Here is a 19,085-nt window from a genome sequence, read left to right as displayed (position 1 = left end):
GAGGCGACAGCTCCAAATAAACTCATACTAAATCGCCTATGTCAGGTGGTGCTAAGTGCTACAAAGTGGAGCACGGGGGGAAGCAGGGGAAGGGCTTGATGATGGCAGGTGGGGACAGGAGGGGGTGATTTTATTTTATCTTTAATGTTTTGGCCGTGCCACGCGGCATGTGGGATCTTAGTTCCCCAACCCCTGCAGTGGAAGCACATAGTCGTACCCACCGGACCGCCAGAGGAGTCCCAGGAGAGGTGATTTTAGATGGGATGTCCAAAGCCCCTGTGAAAACGTCAGCTCTCTGCCTCTGTTAGTGGTGACCAGAGCCTGAGACCTGCCTGGGGAGCTCTGCCTGTCCCTGGAGGCTGTGACAGGAACCATATGCAAGGCTGAGCAGCTGGCCCTCCGCAGCAGACAGAAAGCGCGCAGAGAACATGCCAGGAGCAGAGCCTGCCCGTGGCCAATGCCCTCACTACCCATCTTCTCCCCTCTCCTTCCTGTGCAGAATCTTGCTCTCCCTCTTTTCTCGCCTTCCAGCTCCCCCACTGAGTTCTGCCCCCACCACCCTTCTGAGACTGCTCTGCCCAAACCCACTGATCACTGACAAATCCTATGGACATTTCTCAGCAGCACTGATACTTTCGCCCTCCCGTTTGAAGCTCTTCTCTCGTTTTCTGGGACATCACCCTCTCCAAGTTCCCTTCCCTCTTCTTTAAAGGCTCCTCTTGCCCTTAAAATGTTAGTGTTTTCTGAGTTCCATACACAGCCTACTTTTTTCACTCAAATCATGTTCCTGGGGTGGCTTACCCCCTCCCAAATCTCTCTGCAGCCCCGATCCCTCTCCTGAGCTCCAGACCCCACCTGTCCAGCTGCTTGCTCTCCTAGAGGAACTGCTCAGAGTGTTCTAACTATTGCCAGGTTGTGAATCCCTTTAGACAAGGATCTCAAATAATGTATTATTTATTTCCGCAATGCCTGCTGCCCTGCTTGTACCCCATAAGCACTCAAGACACCCAACATTACTTCAGTCTTGGCCATAGGCCCTGCCATTTGGGGGATTATCTATAGTTTCTAGCTAGCTATCCTCTCAAAGCCCCTTCTCTGGGGGATTGTAAGCAAAGACACTGACACATGGTACTGAGGGATGGCAGAAGACTCATCTGCTTCCTGGGAAAAAGTGGAAAGACTTCGAGACTGTCCCCAGGCAAGGCCCAGCCAGCCTTTGTCAAGAGTCCCCCAAACTGAAGCATTCACAGATACCAGAGAGCAGGCCAAAGGGCACTCTTAGACAGCCGGACAGCCCGACCTGCGCATCCCTGCCCATGGCCACTGCCCAAAGTCACGCTTCAACATCCTCCACCTACACCAGTGTTCATTTCCTCTCTGACCCCTCAGGCTCCTGCTCTCCCCCACGGGCTGCCAAAGCTGATGGAACATAGAACTTGTCGCTTCCCTCCTCCAGGTTAAACGTTAAAGGAATCCCTGCCACCTAGAGAAAAGCCCAAACTCCTGGGCAGAGCTTTCAAGGCCCCCCACTAACCCATCCACCCACATCCCCACGCCCCCTTTTATCACCTGCTCCAGGCTCTCCTAAGCCCGCACCCATCTCTGAATCCCCCTCTTTCTGCTAAGCCACAACTTCCTATACGATGCAATTGCTTGAGAAGCCCAAAGACAGAACGATATTCTGACCCCTATGAAATTCTACCATGCAACTTTTTAAAAACTCCTTGTCAGACAATTCCAAATACATGCTAGCCTTCCGACTTTGTGTCCCATGAAAATTTAGTACACAGCTCTCCATCCACGTTACTTAGAGGAATTTTGAGCAAGGTCTGGGACACAGCCCAAGAAATCTCCAGGATGACCCTGATCGATTGTCCTTTGGGTATGATTATTAACTGCTTGAATAATTTAACTCTCCTAATATGTGGCCACCATTCTCTACACTGGCCACAAGCATATTGGGAGACTGATGAAGAACTTGCTGAAGTCAAGCACTCTCCCCATTTCCTGGGCTATCGATCCAGAAACCCAGAAGGGCTAGTCTGATAGGCCCTGTTCTGAATTGTGAACCCATTCTGGTTCCTACCAGTTATTTTGATCAAGCTCAAACACACTTAAGTAACCTACTCTTCCTACCAGATACTGGAACATATCATAAAGCCACAATCAATAAGTGTGCACAGGCAGATCAATGGAGTAGAACACAAGGTCAAGAAATAGACCCAAATATACACGTACAGGAATTTAGAGTGTAGCAAAGGTGGCATTTCAAATCAGGGAAAGGTGGGTTGTTTAATAAATGACATTTGGACAAAATAGTAAAGCCAGATCTGTACCTCATGCCTTACACTATGATAAATTCCAAATGGATGAAAAATTTAAATATAAAAACTAAAATCATAAAAGAATTAATATTATAAAAGGATGGGATCTTAAAAATACTAGAAAAAGAAGTGAGAATCTTCTAACAACCTCAGAATGGTGAGGGCTTTTTAAAAGTATGACTCAAAAACCTAGGAGCTGTAAAAGGCTTATTGATAAATGCAATTAATAAAAATAAAAATGTTCAACTTGGCAAAAACCACTATAAGCAGTCTAAAGACACCCTATTACCTCTGACCTCATCTCCTCTTTTTCAGGCTCCCTGGTCTCTCTGCTTTCCTTCAACACCCCAAGAATGCTCCCACTTCAGGACCTTCTAGTTGCTGTGCCCTTGGCCTGGAAAACTCTTCCCCCAGAACCCCATGGTCTTTCTCCCCCCACCAACTCCTTTGGGTCTTTTCTTTTTTGGGCACAAGACTCGAGGGATCTTAGTTCCCCAACCAGGGATCAAACCCATGCCCGCAGCAGTGAAAGCGCCAAGTCCTAACCACTGGACTCCTTTGGGTCTTTATTTCACTATCACATTCTCAGCAAGACCTTCCTTGACCACCGTACTTAAAATCCGCATGTGCCCGCGCGCGCGTGCAGACACGCAGTAACATGTACATATACGGGTATTCTCAGTATAATTCTTTCAACTTTTCTTAATGTCTGAAAATTTTCATAATAAAATGTTGAAAAACACCCACACAAACCTATTCCTCTTTCCTTGTTTTCCCACTGGACACGTCACCACCACCTAACATACATTTTACGTATTTATCTACCCCACCCCGCTTAAGGGCTGTTCACTGCTCCATCTCCAGTTTGTAAAACAGGTGCCTATTGCTATACCAATATTAAATTCCTGGTTTTAATATTGTACTATAAACATGTAAGGCTGGGAAAAATGGGGAAGGGGGCTTCGTCACTCCTCTCCCCTCTAGACTTTGCAACCTCCTGTGAATCTATAATTATTTCAAAATATATGTATTGAGAGAGCAGTACCTAGTACATAATTGGTATTCAGTATTTGTCAAATGAATCAACCCCATGACTTACTGAAATTATATGATTTAAGTGATAAAACACTACTACTTGTGTGAAAAAGGGAAGGATTTTCATATTTGCTTGTGTATGCATACGTTATCTCTGGAAGAAAATATAAAACTGCTAATACTTGCTGCTCAGGTAAAAAAAAGTCTGGGTGACTAGAACAGGGGCAAGAAGACTTTTCAACAAACCTTTTGTACCTCTTGAGTTTTGAACCAGGTGACTATATTATCCATTCAGAATACAATTTAAATTAGAAAATTTTCTGTTCTGGCATCTTCCTCAGAGTCAATGTCAACTTTACCTATCTACAGCTTCCAGGATTCAGGTTCTTTGCATTTTTGAAAAATCACTATTGCAGGAGTTTTCACACGTATGCACCTTTGTCCTTGTGATCCTTAAGCCCCCTCCACCTAAAAAACAAACAGCTATAAAAGACATTTTTTAAAAAAATAAGGAAATTTGAATACCACACTGCAGCTGACCTTGAACAATGAGGATTTCCACTGCATGGGTCCACTTATACACTTTTTTTTTCCAGTTCTAAGTCCTACAGTAATACGTGATCTGAGGTTGGTTGAATCCTCAGATGCAGAACCTCGGATGCAGAGGGCCAACTCTGTTTTGACTGCTTAGAGGGTTGGCATCCCTAACCCCCCACGTTGTCCAAGGGTCAACTGTATATAGTTGGTACTATTGAATTACTGTTGCCTTTCTTAGGTTTGTTAGTGGTATTGTGATTATGTAGAAAATGTCCTTCATCTTCATCTTAGCATCTAAATGCTGAAGAGTTTAGAGGTGAGGGGCCATGCTGTCTGCAACTTTTATGTGATCCAACAACAAAAAAATGTGTATAGATATAAATGTATTGATTATAGAGACATATATGCATGTGTAAATACACGTCTACACGTAGATACAGACGTAGTTACAGAGATAAAAACTCACATGGCAAAGGTTAATTGGTCAATTCATGGAAGGGTTATATACTGTACTGTTCTTTCAACTTTTCTGCAGGTTTAAAATTTTTCAAAATAACAAGTTGAGGGGAAAATTTTTTGACAATTTAAATTTGTACTTTATCTTTGCATAAATGGTATAGCCATCCGTAATAATTATCTCTTTTAATTTAATTTTTATTTTATATTGAGGTGTAGTTGATTTACAATGTTGTGTTAGTTTCAGGTATACAGCAGAGTGGTTCAGTTGTATATATATCCATTCTTTTTCAGATTCTTTTCCCATATAGGTTATTACAGAATATTGAGTAGAGTTCCCTGTGCTATACAGTAGGTCCTTGTTGGTTATCTATTTTATATATAGTAGTGTGTGTATGTTAATCCCAACGTCCTAATTTATTCTTCCCCCAGCCACCACCTTTCCCCTTTGGTAACCAAAATCTTGGTTTCGAAGTCTGTGAGTCTGTTTCTCTTTTGTAAATAAGTTCATTTGTATCATCTTCCTAAACTCCACATGTAAGTGATATATATTTGTCTTTCTCTGTCTGACTTCACTTAGAATGATAATCTCTGGGTCCATCCATGTTGCTGCAAATGGCATTATTTCATTTCTTTTTATGGCTGAGTAATATTCCATTGTATATATGTACCACATCTTCTTTATCCACTCCTCTGTCAATGGACATTTAGGTTGCTTCCATGTCTGGCTATTGTAAATACTGCTGCAGTGAACATTGGAGTGCATGTATCTTTTTTTTTTTTCAATTTTTTGGCAGCATTGGGTCTTCGTTTTGTGCATGGACTTTCTCTAGGTGTAGCAAACTGGGGCTACTCTTCGTTGCAGTGCACGGGCTTCTCATTGTGGTGGCTTCTCTTCTTGTGAAGCATGGGCTCCAGGTGCGTGGGCTACAGTAGTTGCAGCATGCGGACTCAGTAGTTGTGGCTTGCAGTCTCTAGAGCGCAGGCTCAGTAGTTGTGGCGCACGGGTTTAGCTGCTCCACGGCATGTGGGATCTTCCCAGACCAGGGATTAAACCCATGTTTCCTGAATTGGCAGGCGGATTCTTAGCCACTGCACCACCAGGGAAGTCCCACATGTATCCTTTTGAATTATGGTTTTCTCCAGATACGTGCCCAAGAGTGGGAATGCTGGATAATATTGTAGTTCTATTTTTAGTTTTTTAAGGAACCCCTCCATACTGTTCTCCATAGTAGTTGTACCAATTTACATTCCCACCAATAGTGTAGGAGGGTTCCCTTTTCTCTGTACCCTCTCCAGCATTTACTGTTTGTAGATTTTTAAAAATTTATTTATTTATTCGGCTGTGCCAGGTCTTAGTTGCAGCACGCAGGATCTTCACTGCAGCATGTGGGATCTTTTTAGTTGTGACATGTGAGATCTTTAGTTGTGGCATGTGGGATCTCTTAGTTGCGGCATGCGGGCTCTTAGTTGCATCATGTGGGATCTAGTTCCCAAAACCCGAGCCCCCTGCATTGGGAGCATGGACTCTTAACCACTGGACCACCAGGGAAGTCCCTGTTTGTAGATTTTTTGATGATGGCCATTCTGACCAGTGTGAGGTGATGCCTCATTATAGTTTTGATTTGCATTTCTCTAATAATTAGTGATGTTGAGCATCTTTTCATGTGCCTCTTGGCCATCTGTATGTCTTCTTTGGAAAAATGTCTATTTAGATCCTCTGCCCATTTTTTTTTTTTTTTTGGTGGTACGCGGGCCTCTCACTTTTGTGGCCTCTCCCATTGCAGAGCACAGGCTCCGGACACGCAGGCTCAGCGGCCATGGCTCACGGGCGCAGCCGCTCCGTGGCATGTGGGATCTTCCCAGACCGGGGCATGAACCCGTGTCCCCTGCATCAGCAAGCGTACTCTCAACCACTGCGCCACCAGGGAAGCCCCCTCTGCCCATTCTTTGATTGGGTTGTTTGTTTTGTTGTTTTCGTTGTTGTTGTTCTTTTTTATTTTTTCTGATATTGAGCTGCATGAGCTGTTTGAATATTGTGGAGATTAATCTTTTGTTGGTTGCTTTGTTTGCAAATATTTTCTCCCATTCTGTGGGTTGTCTTTTCATTTTGTTTATGGTTTCCTTTGCTGAGCAATAGCTTTTAAGTTTCATTAGATCCCATTTATTTTTGTTTTTATTTTCATTACTCTATGAGGTAGATCCAAAAGGATCTTGCTGTGATTCATGTCAAAGAGTGTTCTGCCTCTGTTTTCCTCTAAGGGTTTTACAGTATCTCATGTTACATTTAGGTCTTTAATCCATTTTGAGTTTATTTTTGTGTATGGTGTTAGAGAACGTTCTAATTTCATTCTTTTACATGTACCTGTCCAGTTTTCCCAGCACCATTTACTAAAGAGACCATCTTTTCTCCATTGTATATTCTTTCCTCCTTTGTCATAGGTTAATTGACCATAGGTGTGTGGGTTTATTTCTGGGCTCTCTATCCTGTTCCATTGATCTATATTTCTGTTTTTGTGCCAGCATCATACTGTCTTGATTACTGTAGTTTTGTAGTATAGTTCGAAGTCAGGGAGCCTGATTTCTCCAGCTCCGTTTTTCTTTCTCAGAATTGCTTTGGCTATTCAAGGTCTTTTGTGCTTCCATACAAATTTTAAAATTTTTGTTCTAGTTCTGTGGAAAATGCCATTGGTAATTTGATAGGGATTGCATTGACTCTGTAGATTGCCTTGGGTGGTATAGTCATTTTGATAATATTGATTCTTCCAATCCAGGAACATAGTATATCCTTCCATCTGTTTGTGTCATCTTTGATTTCTTTCATCAGCATCTTATAGTTTTCAGAGTACAGGTATTTTGCCTCCTTAGGTAGGTTTATTCCTAGGTATTTTATTCTTTTGGGTGTGATAGTAAATGGGATTGTTTCCTTAATTTCTCTTTCTGATCTTTGATTACTAGTATATAGAAATGCAACAGATTTCTGTGTATTAATTTTGTATTCTGTAACCTTACCAAATTCATTGATGAGCTCTAGTAGTTTTCTGGTAGCATCTTTAGGATTTTCTATGGATAGTATCATGTCATCTGCAAACAGTGACAGTTTTACTTCTTTTTTTCCAATTTGGATTCCTTTTATCTCTTTATTTCTCCCTGATTGCCATGGCTAGGACTTCCAAAACTATGCTGAATAAAAGTGGCAAGAGTGGACATCCTTGTCTTGTTCCTGATCTTAGAGGAAATGCTTTCAGCTTTTCACCATTGAGTATGATGTTAGCTGTGAGTTTGTCATATATGGCCTTTATTATGTTGAGGTAGGTTCCCTCTATGTCCACTTTCTGGAGAGCTTTTTTTTTTTTTTATCATAAATGGGTGCTGAATTTTGTCAAAAGCTCTTTCTGCATCTACTGAGATGATCGTATGGTTTTTATTCTTCAATTTGTTAATGTGGTGTATCACACTGATTGATTTGTGAATACTGAAAAATCATTGCATCCCTGGGATAAATGCCACTTGATTGTGGTGTATGATCCTTTTAATGTATTGTTGGATTCGGTTTGCCAGTATTTTGTTGAGAATTTTTGCGTCTATGTTCATCAGTGTTATTGGCCTGTAATTTTCTTTTTTTGTGGTATCTTTGGTTTTGGTATCAGGGTGATGGTGGCCTCAGAAAATGAGTTTGGGAGTGTTCCTCTGCAATTTTTTGGAATAGTTGCAGAAGGATAGGTGTTAACTCGTCTCTAAATGTTTGATAGAATTCGCCTGTGAAGTCATCTGGTCCTGGACTTTTGCTTGTTGGAAGTTTTTAAATCACAGTTTCAATTTCAGTACATGTGATTGGTCTGTTCATATTTTCTATTTCTTCTTGGTTCAGTCTTGGAAGATTGTACCTTTCTAAGAATTTGTCCATTTCTTCTAGGTTGTCCATTTTACTGGCATATAGTTGCTTGTAGTAGTCTCTTGTGATCCTTTGTATTTCTGTGGTGTCAGTTGTAATTTCTTTTTCATTTCTAATTTTACCGATTTGAGCCCTTTCCCTTTTTTTCTTGATGAGTCTGGGTGAAGGTTTATCAATTTTGTGTATCTTTTCAAAGAACATTTTTTAGTTCCATTGATCTTTTCTATTGTTTTCTTCATCTCTATTTATTTCTTCTCTGATCTTTATGATTTCTTTCCTTCTACTAACTTTGGGTTTTGTTCTTCTTCCTCTAGTTGCTTTAGGGGTAAGGTTAGGTTGTTTATTTGAGATTTTTCTTGTTTCCTGAGGTAAGATTGTATTGCTATAAACTTCCTTCTTAGAACTGCTTTTGCTATGTCCCAAAGGTTTTGGATCGTTGTGTTTTCGTTTTCATTTGTCTCTAGGTGTTTAATTTCCTCTTTGACTTCTGTGGTGATCCACTGGTTGTTTGGTAACATATTGTTCAGCCTCCACGTGTTTGTGTTTTTTTTGCAGTTTTTTTCTTACAGTTGATTTCTAATCTCATAGCTTTGTGGTCGAAAAGATGCCTGATACAATTTCAATGTTCTTTTATAAGTTTATTTATTTATTTTTGGCTGCGTTGGGTCTTTGTTGCTGCATGCAGGCTTTCTCTAGTTGCGGCAAGCGGGGGCTACTCTTCGTTGTTGTGCACAGGCTTCTCACTGCGGTGGCTTCTCTTGTTGCGGAGCACAGGCTCTAGGCATGCGGGCTTCAGTAGTTGTGGCACGCGGCCTCAGTAGTTGTGGCTTGTGGGCTCCAGAGAGCAGGCTCAGTAGTTGTGGTGCACGGGCTTACTTGCTCCGTGGCATGTGGGATCTTCCCCGACTAGGGCTCAAACCCGTGTCCCCTGCATTGGCAGGCGGATTCTTAACCACTACACCACCAGGGAAGTCCTATTTCAATTTTCTTAAATGTACTGCGGTTTGCCCTGTGGCCAGCATGTGATCAATCCCGGAGAATGTTCCATGTGCAGTTGAGAAGAATACGTATTCTGCTGCTTTCAGATGGAATGTTCTATAAATATCAATTAAGTCCATCTGGTCTAATGTGTCATTTAAGACCTGTGTTTCCTTATTGACTTTCTGTCTGGATGGTCTGTCCATTGATGTAAGTGGGGTGTTAAAGTCCCCCACTATTACTGTTACTGTCAATTTCTCCTTTTATGGATGTTAGCATTTGCCTTATATATTGAGGTACTGCTATATTGGGTGCATGTATATTTATGATTGTTATATCTTCTTCTTGGATTGATCCCTTGATCATTATGTAGTGTTCTTCTTTGTCTCTTGTAACAGTCTTTATTTTAAAGTCTATTTTGTCTGATATGAGTATTGCTGCTCAAGCTTTTGACTTCCATTTGCATGAAATATCTTTTTCCATCCCCTCACTTTCAGTCTGTATGTGTCCCTAGATCTGAAGTGGGCCTCTTGTAGACAGCATATACGGGTCTTGTTTTTCTTAATCCATTCAGCCAGTCTATGTCCTTTGGTTGGAGCATTTAATCCATTTACATGTGAGGTAATTATCGATATGTATGTTCTTATTGCCATTTTGTTAATTGTTAGGATTTGGTTTCTAAGTCTTTTTTCTTCCCTTCCTCTTTCATTCTCTTCTCTTGGTATTCGATGACTATCTTTAGAGTTGTGTTTGGATTGCTTTTTCTTTTTTGTGTGTGTTATCTATTGTAGATTTTTTATTTGCAGTTACCATGAGGTTTTGATACAGAAGTCTGTATATATACAGGATTGTTTGAAGTTACCGGTCTCTTAATTTCAAATGCATATCCAGTATCCTGCATTTGTGCTCTCCTCTTTTCAAAATTGCTGTTTTTGATATCATATTTGTGTGTGGATGATTTCCTACCTTTACTATACTCTTGACTTTATGATTTGTAATTTTGTTTCTGATTATGACTTTTCCTTCTCCACCTAGAGAAGTTCCTTTAGCATTTGTTGTAAAGCTGGTTTGGTGGTGCTGAATTCTCTTAGTGTTTGCTTGTCTGTAAAGCTTTTGATTTCTCTGTTGAAACTGAATGAGAGCCTTGCTGGGTCAAGTATTCCTGGTTGTAGCTTTTTCCCTTTCATCGCTAAATATATTGTGCTGTTTCCTTATGGCCTGCAGGGTTTGTGCTGAAAATTCAGCTGATAACCATATGGGGATTCCCTTGTATGTTATTTGCTGCTTTTTCTTTATTGCTTTTAATATTTTCTCTGTCTTTAGTTTTCATCAGTTTAATATGCGTCTTGGCATGTTCCTCCTTAGGTTTATTCTGTATGGGACTCTCTGCGCTTCCTGGACGTGAGTGTTTCCTTTCCCATGGTAGGGGAGTTTTCAGCTATCTCTTCAAATATTTTCTCAGGCCCTTTCTCTCTTCTCCTTCTGGGACCCCTATAATGTAAATGTTGGTGCATTTAATGTTGTCCCAGAGGCCTCTTAGACTGTCCTCATTTCTTTTCATTCTTTTTTCTTTATTCTGTTCTGCAGCAGTGATTTCCACCAATGTCTTCCAACTCACATATTTGTTCTGCCTCATTTATTCTGCTATTGATTCCCTCTAGTGTATTTTTCATTTCAGTTATTGTATTGTTCATCTGTTCTTTAAATCTTCTAGCTCCTTGTTCTTTAAATCTTCTAGCTCCTTGTTAAACATTTCTTGTATCTTCTTGGTCTGTGCTTCCATTCTTTTTCTGAGATCTTGCATCATCTTTACTCTCATTCTCTGAATTCTTTTTCAGGCACATTGCCTATCTCCACTTCACTTAGGTGTTCTTCTGGGGTTTTATCTTTTTCCTTCATCTGGAACATATTTCTCTGCTGTCTCATTCTGTCTGACTTTCTGTGTCTGTGGTCTCCGTTTCAGGGTGCAGACTTGAAGTTCCTTATCCTTCTGGTGTCTGCCTCTGATGGGTGAGGTTGGTCCAGGGGCTTGTGTAGGATTCCTGGTGGGAGGGACTGGTGCCTGCCCACTAGTGGGTGGAGCTGGATCTTGGCCCTCTGGTGGACAGGGCCATTTCAAGGGGTGTGTTTAGAGGCAGCTGTGTGCTCAGGACGTCTTTAGGCAGCCTGTCTGCTGATGGCTGGGGCTGGCTTCCGACACTGTTGGTTGTTTGGCCTAGGAGCCTGCAGGCTGTTGAGTGGGGCCAGGTCTCCATGCCAAAATGGCAACCTCTGGGAGAGCTCACATCAATGAATATTCCCTGGGGCCTCTGCCACCAGTGTCCTTGCCCGCACAGTGAGCCACAGCCAACCCCCACCTCCCCAGGAGACCCTCCAAGACCTGCAGGTAGGTCTGGCCCAGGCTCCTAAGGAGGTCACTGCCTTGCCCTGGGTACCAGTGCATGCGAAACCGTGTGTGTGCCCTCCAAGAACGGAGTCTCTGTTTCTCCCAGTCCTGTGTAGCTCCTGCACTCAAGGCCTTCAAAGCCAAATGCTCTAGTGGCTCCTCCTCCCGAGGCCAGACCCCCAGGCTGGGGAGCTTGACATGGAGCTCAGAACGCTCACTCCTGTGAGAACCTCTTCAATATAATTATTTTCCAGCTTGTAGGTTGCCCACCTGGTGGGTATGGGATTTGGTATCACGAAAGCACCCCTCCCACCGCCTTGTTGTGGCTTCTTCTTTGTCTTTGGATGTAGATTATCTTTTTTGGTAGGTTCCAGTCTTTTTTGTTGATGATTATTCAGCTGTTAGTGGTGATTTTGGTGTTTTCCCGTGAGGGGGTGAACTCAAGTTCCTACTCCGCCATCTTGTCTCCTCCTTCCAAGGGGGTGGAAAATTTTTTTAAACGCCTACTAATCTTCCAAAAATTGGCACAAATGTCACTTCTCAAAGAGGCCCTTCAGGATACAGGCAGTTGGGAAGTCACCACCCATTCTGCATTTCCAAGGCACTTTACTCATGTTCACAGACTGAAAAAACCATGAGGCATCTACCTCAAGCCCATAAACCTCAATACCCTCTCACATACACAACTCTGGGTGATGCTCACATGTGCATCCCAACAAGTCCTAGAATATATATAGTCTATAAATGCTTAAAGGGATCAGACACTGGCTGGGAAATGTCCAAATCTCAAGAGTGAGTAGGAAGGCTAGAGGTGAGCTTGTCAAATTCCTGCCAGGGAGGTGTTGGGCGGGGATGTTGTCACTGGAAGGACCAGTCCCAGAATAGAGCTCATCCCCCATATCCACGATGGATGCCCCTATAATTTAAGACACCCAAGTTCCCAGTTCAGAGAAGTCAATGATTAAACGCCTCTGTACTTTATCGTAATTTTCTAAAGTTCCATCACAGTCACTTGGCCTGCTCTTTGAGACCAAGGGGCTGTGTGTATACACAGGTTCACTCACTAGGACACTTAATCCCATAAATTTCCCACATACTCCCACACCTGGATTACTCACAGAAGCAGGGCTACTTCCTTCTTCTCCTTCTCCAGGCAACCCAGCACACACTTAGCATCAGCAAGAGCACCAGGCAAAAATTCAACACTTTTGACACTGACTTGCTGAGCAACAGGACAGGCTGTTACCCCTGTAAGTCAATGGCTCCTCTTCTGGACGGTGGAGCTAACAGGACAGCCATGGACATGTTTGGGAAACACTATGGGTACAGGACAAGCCCAGCTGGGGACACTGTGGTGGCAAAAGGCAGAAGCAGCAGTCGCTATCCAAGGACATAACTTTATTGGAAACGAAGAGTGAGAGGTGTGGGAGAGGGCTAGGAATCAGGCTCTGTGGCAGGTGGTGGCTTCTCATCATCAGGGGGGCAGTCAATGAAGTCAGCCAGCATGGCAGCTGTGTCATCCTGCTCCTTTGAGGGACAAAGACATCAAATCCAAAACAGTCACACACACACACACACACACACACACACACACACACACACTGAAGAGTGGGTCCGGCTGTGCAAGCAGCCAGCACTTCTCCCCGCCCGGCCCGCTCACCTTTTCCTGGAGAGCTTCTGCCTCTGTGTCCATCTCTTCTGCTGCAGATGCCTCTGGTGGGGTTGGTACCTTGTCACCCCCACCCTCAGCCCCCTCTTCCAGCAGGGTTGGGGGCACAGAGGGCTCCTCTTCAACAAGCTCCTGAGGAGGTGGCACTGCAGGGGGGCTCCCCCCTTCCCTCTCCACCTCCCCCTGGGAGGGGACCACCTCAGGGGCCAGTGTGGGGGCCGCCTCGGCCCCAGGCCCCTCCTCAGCCCCCGGCTCCTCCACTTCCAGCAGCAGCCCGGGTTCCGGTTCTGGCTGCGGCTGCACCTTGGGGGACGCGGCGGGGGGCAGAGCTGGAGGCAGGCTTGGGGGTGCAGGCCCTCCTTCTTCCACCTCCCCGCCCGCCGGGCCGAACTCCACCTCTTCCACCTCTTCCTCCTCGTCCTCGTCCTCTTCTTCCTCCTCTAACTCACCTTCCTCTTCCTCAAACTCCTCCTCAAACTCTTCTTCCTCTTCTTCCTCCTCCTCAAAATACTCCTCCTCTTCCTCCTCCTCCTCCTCCTCCTCAAAATCCTCCTCGTCCTCGTCTTCCTCGTCCTCGTCCTCCTCCTCCTCACTGCTGTTGATGTTAATAACTGTCAAATCTTCTTCTAGGGCTGGGGGTCCTCCGCCACTGGGAGTCCCTTCAGGGACCAGCTGGGGTGGTGGGAGTGCCACAGGGCCAGGAACAGGAGGGGGAGGCGGCGGAGGGAGAGGCCCCGGGGCCGCAGGCAGCTCTTCTGGCTCCTCCTTGGCTGGCACAGGAGGGGAGGCTGTTGGGGGCCCGACCGGGGCTGCAGGCGGGGGTGTGGTACCCGAGGGGGGTGGGGGTGGCAGGGGTGGCAGCCCCTCAGGCACGATCACCACACTGTCATCAGAGTCGCTTTCCAAGGAAATCTCCACATCGGACGCCTCCTCCTTATCATAGTGGACAAAGGCTGGTCTGGGCACCCTTCCCCCGAAAGTCTCATCTGGGGGTATAGTAGGTGGAGGAGTGCCACTAGGGGCAAGGACAGCATCCTCATTTGAGCCTGCCCGGTGGTTCTCAGGGCCAGGAAGGAGCCGGGGGGATACAGACACCAGGCCTGGGACGGAGAGGCCTAAGTGGTTGGCTGTGGCTGGAGGTCCAGGACGTGCCGGGGGCATGGGGCCCGCTGAGGGCATGGGGCCCGCTGGGGGCACAGGGCCTGGGGAAGGCATGGGGCCTGCTGAGGGCATGGGGCCCACCGAGGGCATGGGACCCACAGAGGGCATGGGGCCTGGGGGATGAAAAGCTGGAGCCCTGAACGGAGATGGAGCCTCAGGAGGGGGAACTGGGGCAGGGGTGGGGCAGGCAGGGCCCATGGTCTGCAGGGGAGGAACCCGGGGATGGGTCAGAGCTGCACAGGTCACCAGTGCTTCTGAGCAGAAAGCAGAGACCTGAGGAGGGAAAAAAAGGGTGAGCGCGAGCATCAGGGATATGGGCCTTCACGAAACCAGGGCGGGAATGGCGACCAGCATCAGAAACGAGCATCCAGGAACCCACGAGGTGGATTTGGCCACACTCCGCAGTTACCTCGAGGCTGTCTTCTCTCTGGCCCAGGGAGAAGGCCTGCAAGGCACAGGCGAGAGGAGGCGGGCAGCGAGGAGAAGGCGCCAGCAGCAGAGCCAGCAGCAGGCGGTAGAGTTCCCGGCGGCAGCGCGAGCTGGTATACGGGGAGCTGCCTAGGACCTCGCCCTGCTGGACGCCCATGACCAGTGGGAGGACCAGATCATGCAGTCTCTGAAAAGGACAGAGAGCACACCTTGAGACGACACCACGACGAGCCAACCCTTCTCCGGGGCCTACTCCCTGGTGTGAATGAGCCCCCGACAGGTACAGAGCAGTAGCTCCTCCCCACCTCCGTGGGGACCAGGCTCCACTCACCCTGTGAGTCTCCTCCTTGATGAGAGGCCCGCACATGAGGACGGTCCGGCTGAGGCCTGGGGAAGGAGACCAGTATGTCAGAGGCGGGCGGCTAACACGATGACGAGCCAGGGCTTCTGAAGCACATGGCCCCAGCTGAGCACCCCACTCTGCCACGGCCCACCTCAGGCAAGTCACGTAACTCCTTTAAGTTTGTTTTCTCAACTATAAAATGGGGATCCTAAATGTATCCCTACTACCTAAGCTGTTGACAACATTATGTAAACGAGACAGATGATGGAGTTACAACATTATAAATGTGCGTTTACGTATTTGGGGAGAGCTGGCACTTCCCTTCACACGGCGGGTGGGGGGCTGGAGGGCAGTGAAATACACGGGACCCAGAAGAAAGTCACTTCTGCGTCCAGATTAGCAACTCAGAAGCAGGAAGCCCCACTGAGCAGCCCGCCTGGGGAGTGTGAGCTCCACAGCCCAGGGATTTCGTCCTCTTCCTGGCCCCGCCCTCTTGTACTAGAACAGCACTTGGCACGTACAGGGGATGCACGAACAAAGATAGCTGAGACCCTGGAGGGGCGGTGTCAACACCAGCACTCCACCTAACAACAGGACCCAAGATTCCACCTGCAGCCCTGGGGGTGGCATAGCTTCGCCACACACTCTTAGCTGGGTCTGCATTTTTTCTACACCCTCCACCTCAACGACTGGTTTGGGGCTATCACCCCAGGCCATCCCAGTGCGCCGAGGTGCAGGGCACAGGCCTCACCCACCTCTCAGCGCAGCTGCACACACGTCACTGTTGGCATTGCTGTCCCCTTTCCGGTGGCTGGGCGGGGCCAGAGCCTCCCCCATGTCCAGCTTTAGCTTCTTGGGGGCGCTGGGCTTCCCGGTCTGCAAACCCCCATCAGGGCTCCCCCGGGGACTGCGCAGCTGGCGGGGGAGGGGAACATAAATCACACACACCAGCCAACAGGAAGGCAGGACAGTCAGAAGGCAGTGTCTGGTGGTGAGGCTGGTGAGGACAAGGGGTGCAGGATGGGGTCCCGGGACAGGGGCAGAGGCCTCACTCACTTTGAGGGCATCAGCCGGCGGGGAGATGTCACTGAGCAGGTGGGTGAGCAGGGCCTCACCCGAGGCTCCCCCCTGAAGCACTCCTGCTGAGGCCCCACACACCTGCACCCACAGCTCCAGGACAGTGTACACCTTGGTCCGCATAGTGCTGTGGGAGGAGCAGAGGGCAGCTTGTGAAAGGGAGTCAATGTCCCAGCCACCGGCACCCCCGGTCCACCGGCACCCCCTCACCCACCCTCTCCTCTTTATTCTATTCCTAGATGGTCACCTGTAAGGCCTCTCCTGGCCTGGAGAGAGGCTGTCCCTCCCAATGCTCCAGGCGTTGAGAACCTGGGGAAGCAGGCGGCTGATCAGGGCCCCAAAGCGCAAGAGCCGGCCTCTACACCTGGGGGCGAAGACAGAACAGTGACCCCTGCTCCTAGCACAGCCCAGCCCCTGCACCGCATCCTCCCGACCCCACTCACGCGAGGATGAGTGCAGAGAGCAGGTCCAAGGCTTCCAGGTGGAGGGAGGGCAGCAGCAGCAACCGCAGGGGACCGTCCCCAAGCAAACTCTGCAGAAAAAATTAGCAGAGTAAGGAGTGGGGGAAGAAAGTGAGGCAAAGAAAGAGAAATGGAGGCAGGATACATGCATGTGACTGAATACACATGTGCACGCAGGTAAGGAACCCACACCCGACCCCAACTCCCCCAACAAGATCTAACTGCCATCCTCCTCAGCAGACCCTGCAAGGAGGATGAGGGAGGGACGGCCGAACCTCGCGGCAGTGACGCAGCTGGCCCCCAGCTCAACCTCCCCTGAGGAAGCATCTGCTACAAGTGCTCCCGCAACACGGGAGCGAATCGGCACTGATGTGCGTGTGCCGGGAGCACGGGAATAACGGCATCTGGAGAGGTAAGGAGCTGGCCGGGGCAACCTCAGGCGACATCACTTCGGGAGCCACAGCCCACACTGCTTGCCCGGCTGCCCTGCATCCTGGGCAAGCGCTGTGAACAGGGCACAAACTCCACTTACGATGTTCTTGGCACTGACGCTGAGGGTCCGGCAGATAAGATCCAGGATTTCCTGCACGGGGACGGACACGGGAGCCCCGAACTCGGAGCTAACGAGAATCAGAGCAGGGAGATCCTCAGCGCGGGGGCCCAGGGCGACTCCACACCCACCCTCAACCTCCCTCCTCATGATGGTCCCATCTTGGTCCCTCCTGCTCCAGGCCCTCGCTCCCTCCGACACTCACACACCTGAGCATGAGCCCCAGGCAGCGGGCCAGCCCGGAAAACCTCTGCCAAAGCCGGAGAAGGACATGGGCATCGCCATCTTCTGAGGGGGAGAGCAGCGTCTCCACCCCAGGGCCTTCGTACTGCATAGGAGCTGGACAGAAACACAACCACCTTCACACGCCAGGTCTGTCTTCCATCCCCTCCTCCTCCATTCTGGTGGAGGACCCACCCATATTCTACTCCCTTTTGCCTAGAACTCAAAGGCCCCGCCTCTCCAGACCAGCCCCCTGCTCCCCTCACCACCGTTGCCACCGACCACAGCAGCCACAGTCCCTACCCGTGTCCGCCCCCGCATACAGGGCCCCAAGCAGGCTGTGCAGAGAGGTCAGCAGGCTGTGCAGCTCCTGCTCCCAGCTGTCCGTGTGCTTCAGGCCCTGGGAGAAGCCAGCCCCTAGAGAGGGCAGCCGGGAGTAACACTCACAGGCCAACTGCAGAAGACAGGTTGGAACCCTGGTCAGATGGGAATCCAGCCCAGCCACGGAATCCCAACCCCACCAATGCCCAGGAAGACGGAGATCAAAGAGAGCTCTGAGGGAAAACGGAAGGGACTACGGGGCAGAAAGACACAGATGGAGACACGGAGGCAGAAGTCACGACTTGTGTTTACTGCGTATGTTCACAGGGAGGGGAGTGAGACCGTGGTCGAAAAGCAGTAACAGAAAAATAGAGAGAGAAAAGAAGCTCCAGCTCAGACCCCAGGCTCTCCATCTCCCTCCTTTCCCTTTACCTGCTGGAGCTGAGGGCTCAAGGCATCCACCCGAGACAGGAAAAATGAGGCCAGCTTGCCCTGGATTAGAGGGAAAGAAAGGGAGAGGCTGGTGAGTCAGCTCCAAGGGCCAGAGACATAGACCCCGCCCATTCCCAGCAGCAGAATCGAGGCCCAGGATCTAAGGCCTTTTTCTTTCCTGCAGACAAGGAAGCACCACACTCTAAGGGGCATCATGCCTGGGTGCAGACATGCTCTCATGGTAGAAAGACACCCTGAATGTCGCCTCTTGTCCTTAGCCTCCCTGTTTGAGGCCTGTGTCCCACAGACGACTGGGCCCCCTCCTGCCAATCTTTGCAAAATGACAGTCATCTCCCTCAAGCCAAAGACACAGCACTGAAAAGCAGCTACCTCCACGCCCCAACTCCCTGCCAGCTCAGACAAGAAGCAAGGGTCCAAGCTGGGAGCTGCGGCACTAACCAGAGGTGCGAGGGCAGGACAAGGTGGAGAGAGAAGGAAAGGCTGCCCAGCAGGACTGAGGTAGCACATCTCAGAGCAGCGACCTGTCAGTTAGCCAACAACAGTACTCCGCCTGCTATGTGAAGGCGCCGGCACAGGACTGTTTAACTGGGGCCCCATTTAGCTGGAGGTAGAATCAAAGGGGCCTGTGAACATGGAAGGGAAATTTTTTAAATCATTTTCACTAACCTGTAAATGAAGTATAATTTTTTTTTTTACTGTATATGTAGACAAAAAGCCACAGTAGTATCAGCAGTACCTCTGACTGTCACCATCAGAAATCACTTATTTTCATTTCACGTTACATATAG

The 19,085-nt window shown here is 48.0% G+C and overlaps 1 protein-coding gene across 8 annotated transcripts in view; it reads right to left on the bottom strand.

The window, feature by feature from the left end:
• Positions 1-12,988: 12,988 nt before the first annotated feature.
• Positions 12,989-19,085, bottom strand: part of PELP1 (proline, glutamate and leucine rich protein 1) — a 45,673-nt gene continuing 39,576 nt past the window's right edge. For 5 of the 8 annotated variants that reach the window (XM_027130169.1, XM_027130167.1, XM_027130165.1 and 2 more), the window contains 12 exons: positions 18,277-18,336; positions 17,827-17,977; positions 17,511-17,640; positions 17,284-17,371; positions 16,734-16,822; positions 16,538-16,654; positions 16,270-16,417; positions 15,969-16,128; positions 15,202-15,257; positions 14,851-15,057; positions 13,272-14,714; positions 12,989-13,138 (listed from right to left, as the gene is read on the bottom strand). In XM_027130169.1, coding sequence (XP_026985970.1) covers positions 13,046-13,138; positions 13,272-14,714; positions 14,851-15,057; positions 15,202-15,257; positions 15,969-16,128; positions 16,270-16,417; positions 16,538-16,654; positions 16,734-16,822; positions 17,284-17,371; positions 17,511-17,640; positions 17,827-17,977; positions 18,277-18,336 — 2,742 coding nt within the window. In that variant the 3' untranslated portion in view covers positions 12,989-13,045. Of the gene's footprint in view, positions 13,139-13,271; positions 14,715-14,850; positions 15,058-15,201; positions 15,258-15,968; positions 16,129-16,269; positions 16,418-16,537; positions 16,655-16,733; positions 16,823-17,283; positions 17,372-17,510; positions 17,641-17,826; positions 17,978-18,276; positions 18,337-18,735; positions 18,921-19,085 lie in introns of all 8 variants that reach the window. The other 3 variants (XM_027130168.1, XM_027130164.1, XM_027130170.1) reach the window with 2 other exon arrangements.

The sequence above is a fragment of the Aethalodelphis obliquidens genome, unplaced genomic scaffold (genome assembly GCF_003676395.1).
Source record: "Aethalodelphis obliquidens isolate GAN/ISIS:26980383/991018 unplaced genomic scaffold, ASM367639v1 scaffold38, whole genome shotgun sequence".
NCBI lineage: Eukaryota > Metazoa > Chordata > Mammalia > Artiodactyla > Delphinidae > Aethalodelphis > Aethalodelphis obliquidens.
This window is presented reverse-complemented; position numbering and strand designations above follow the sequence as displayed.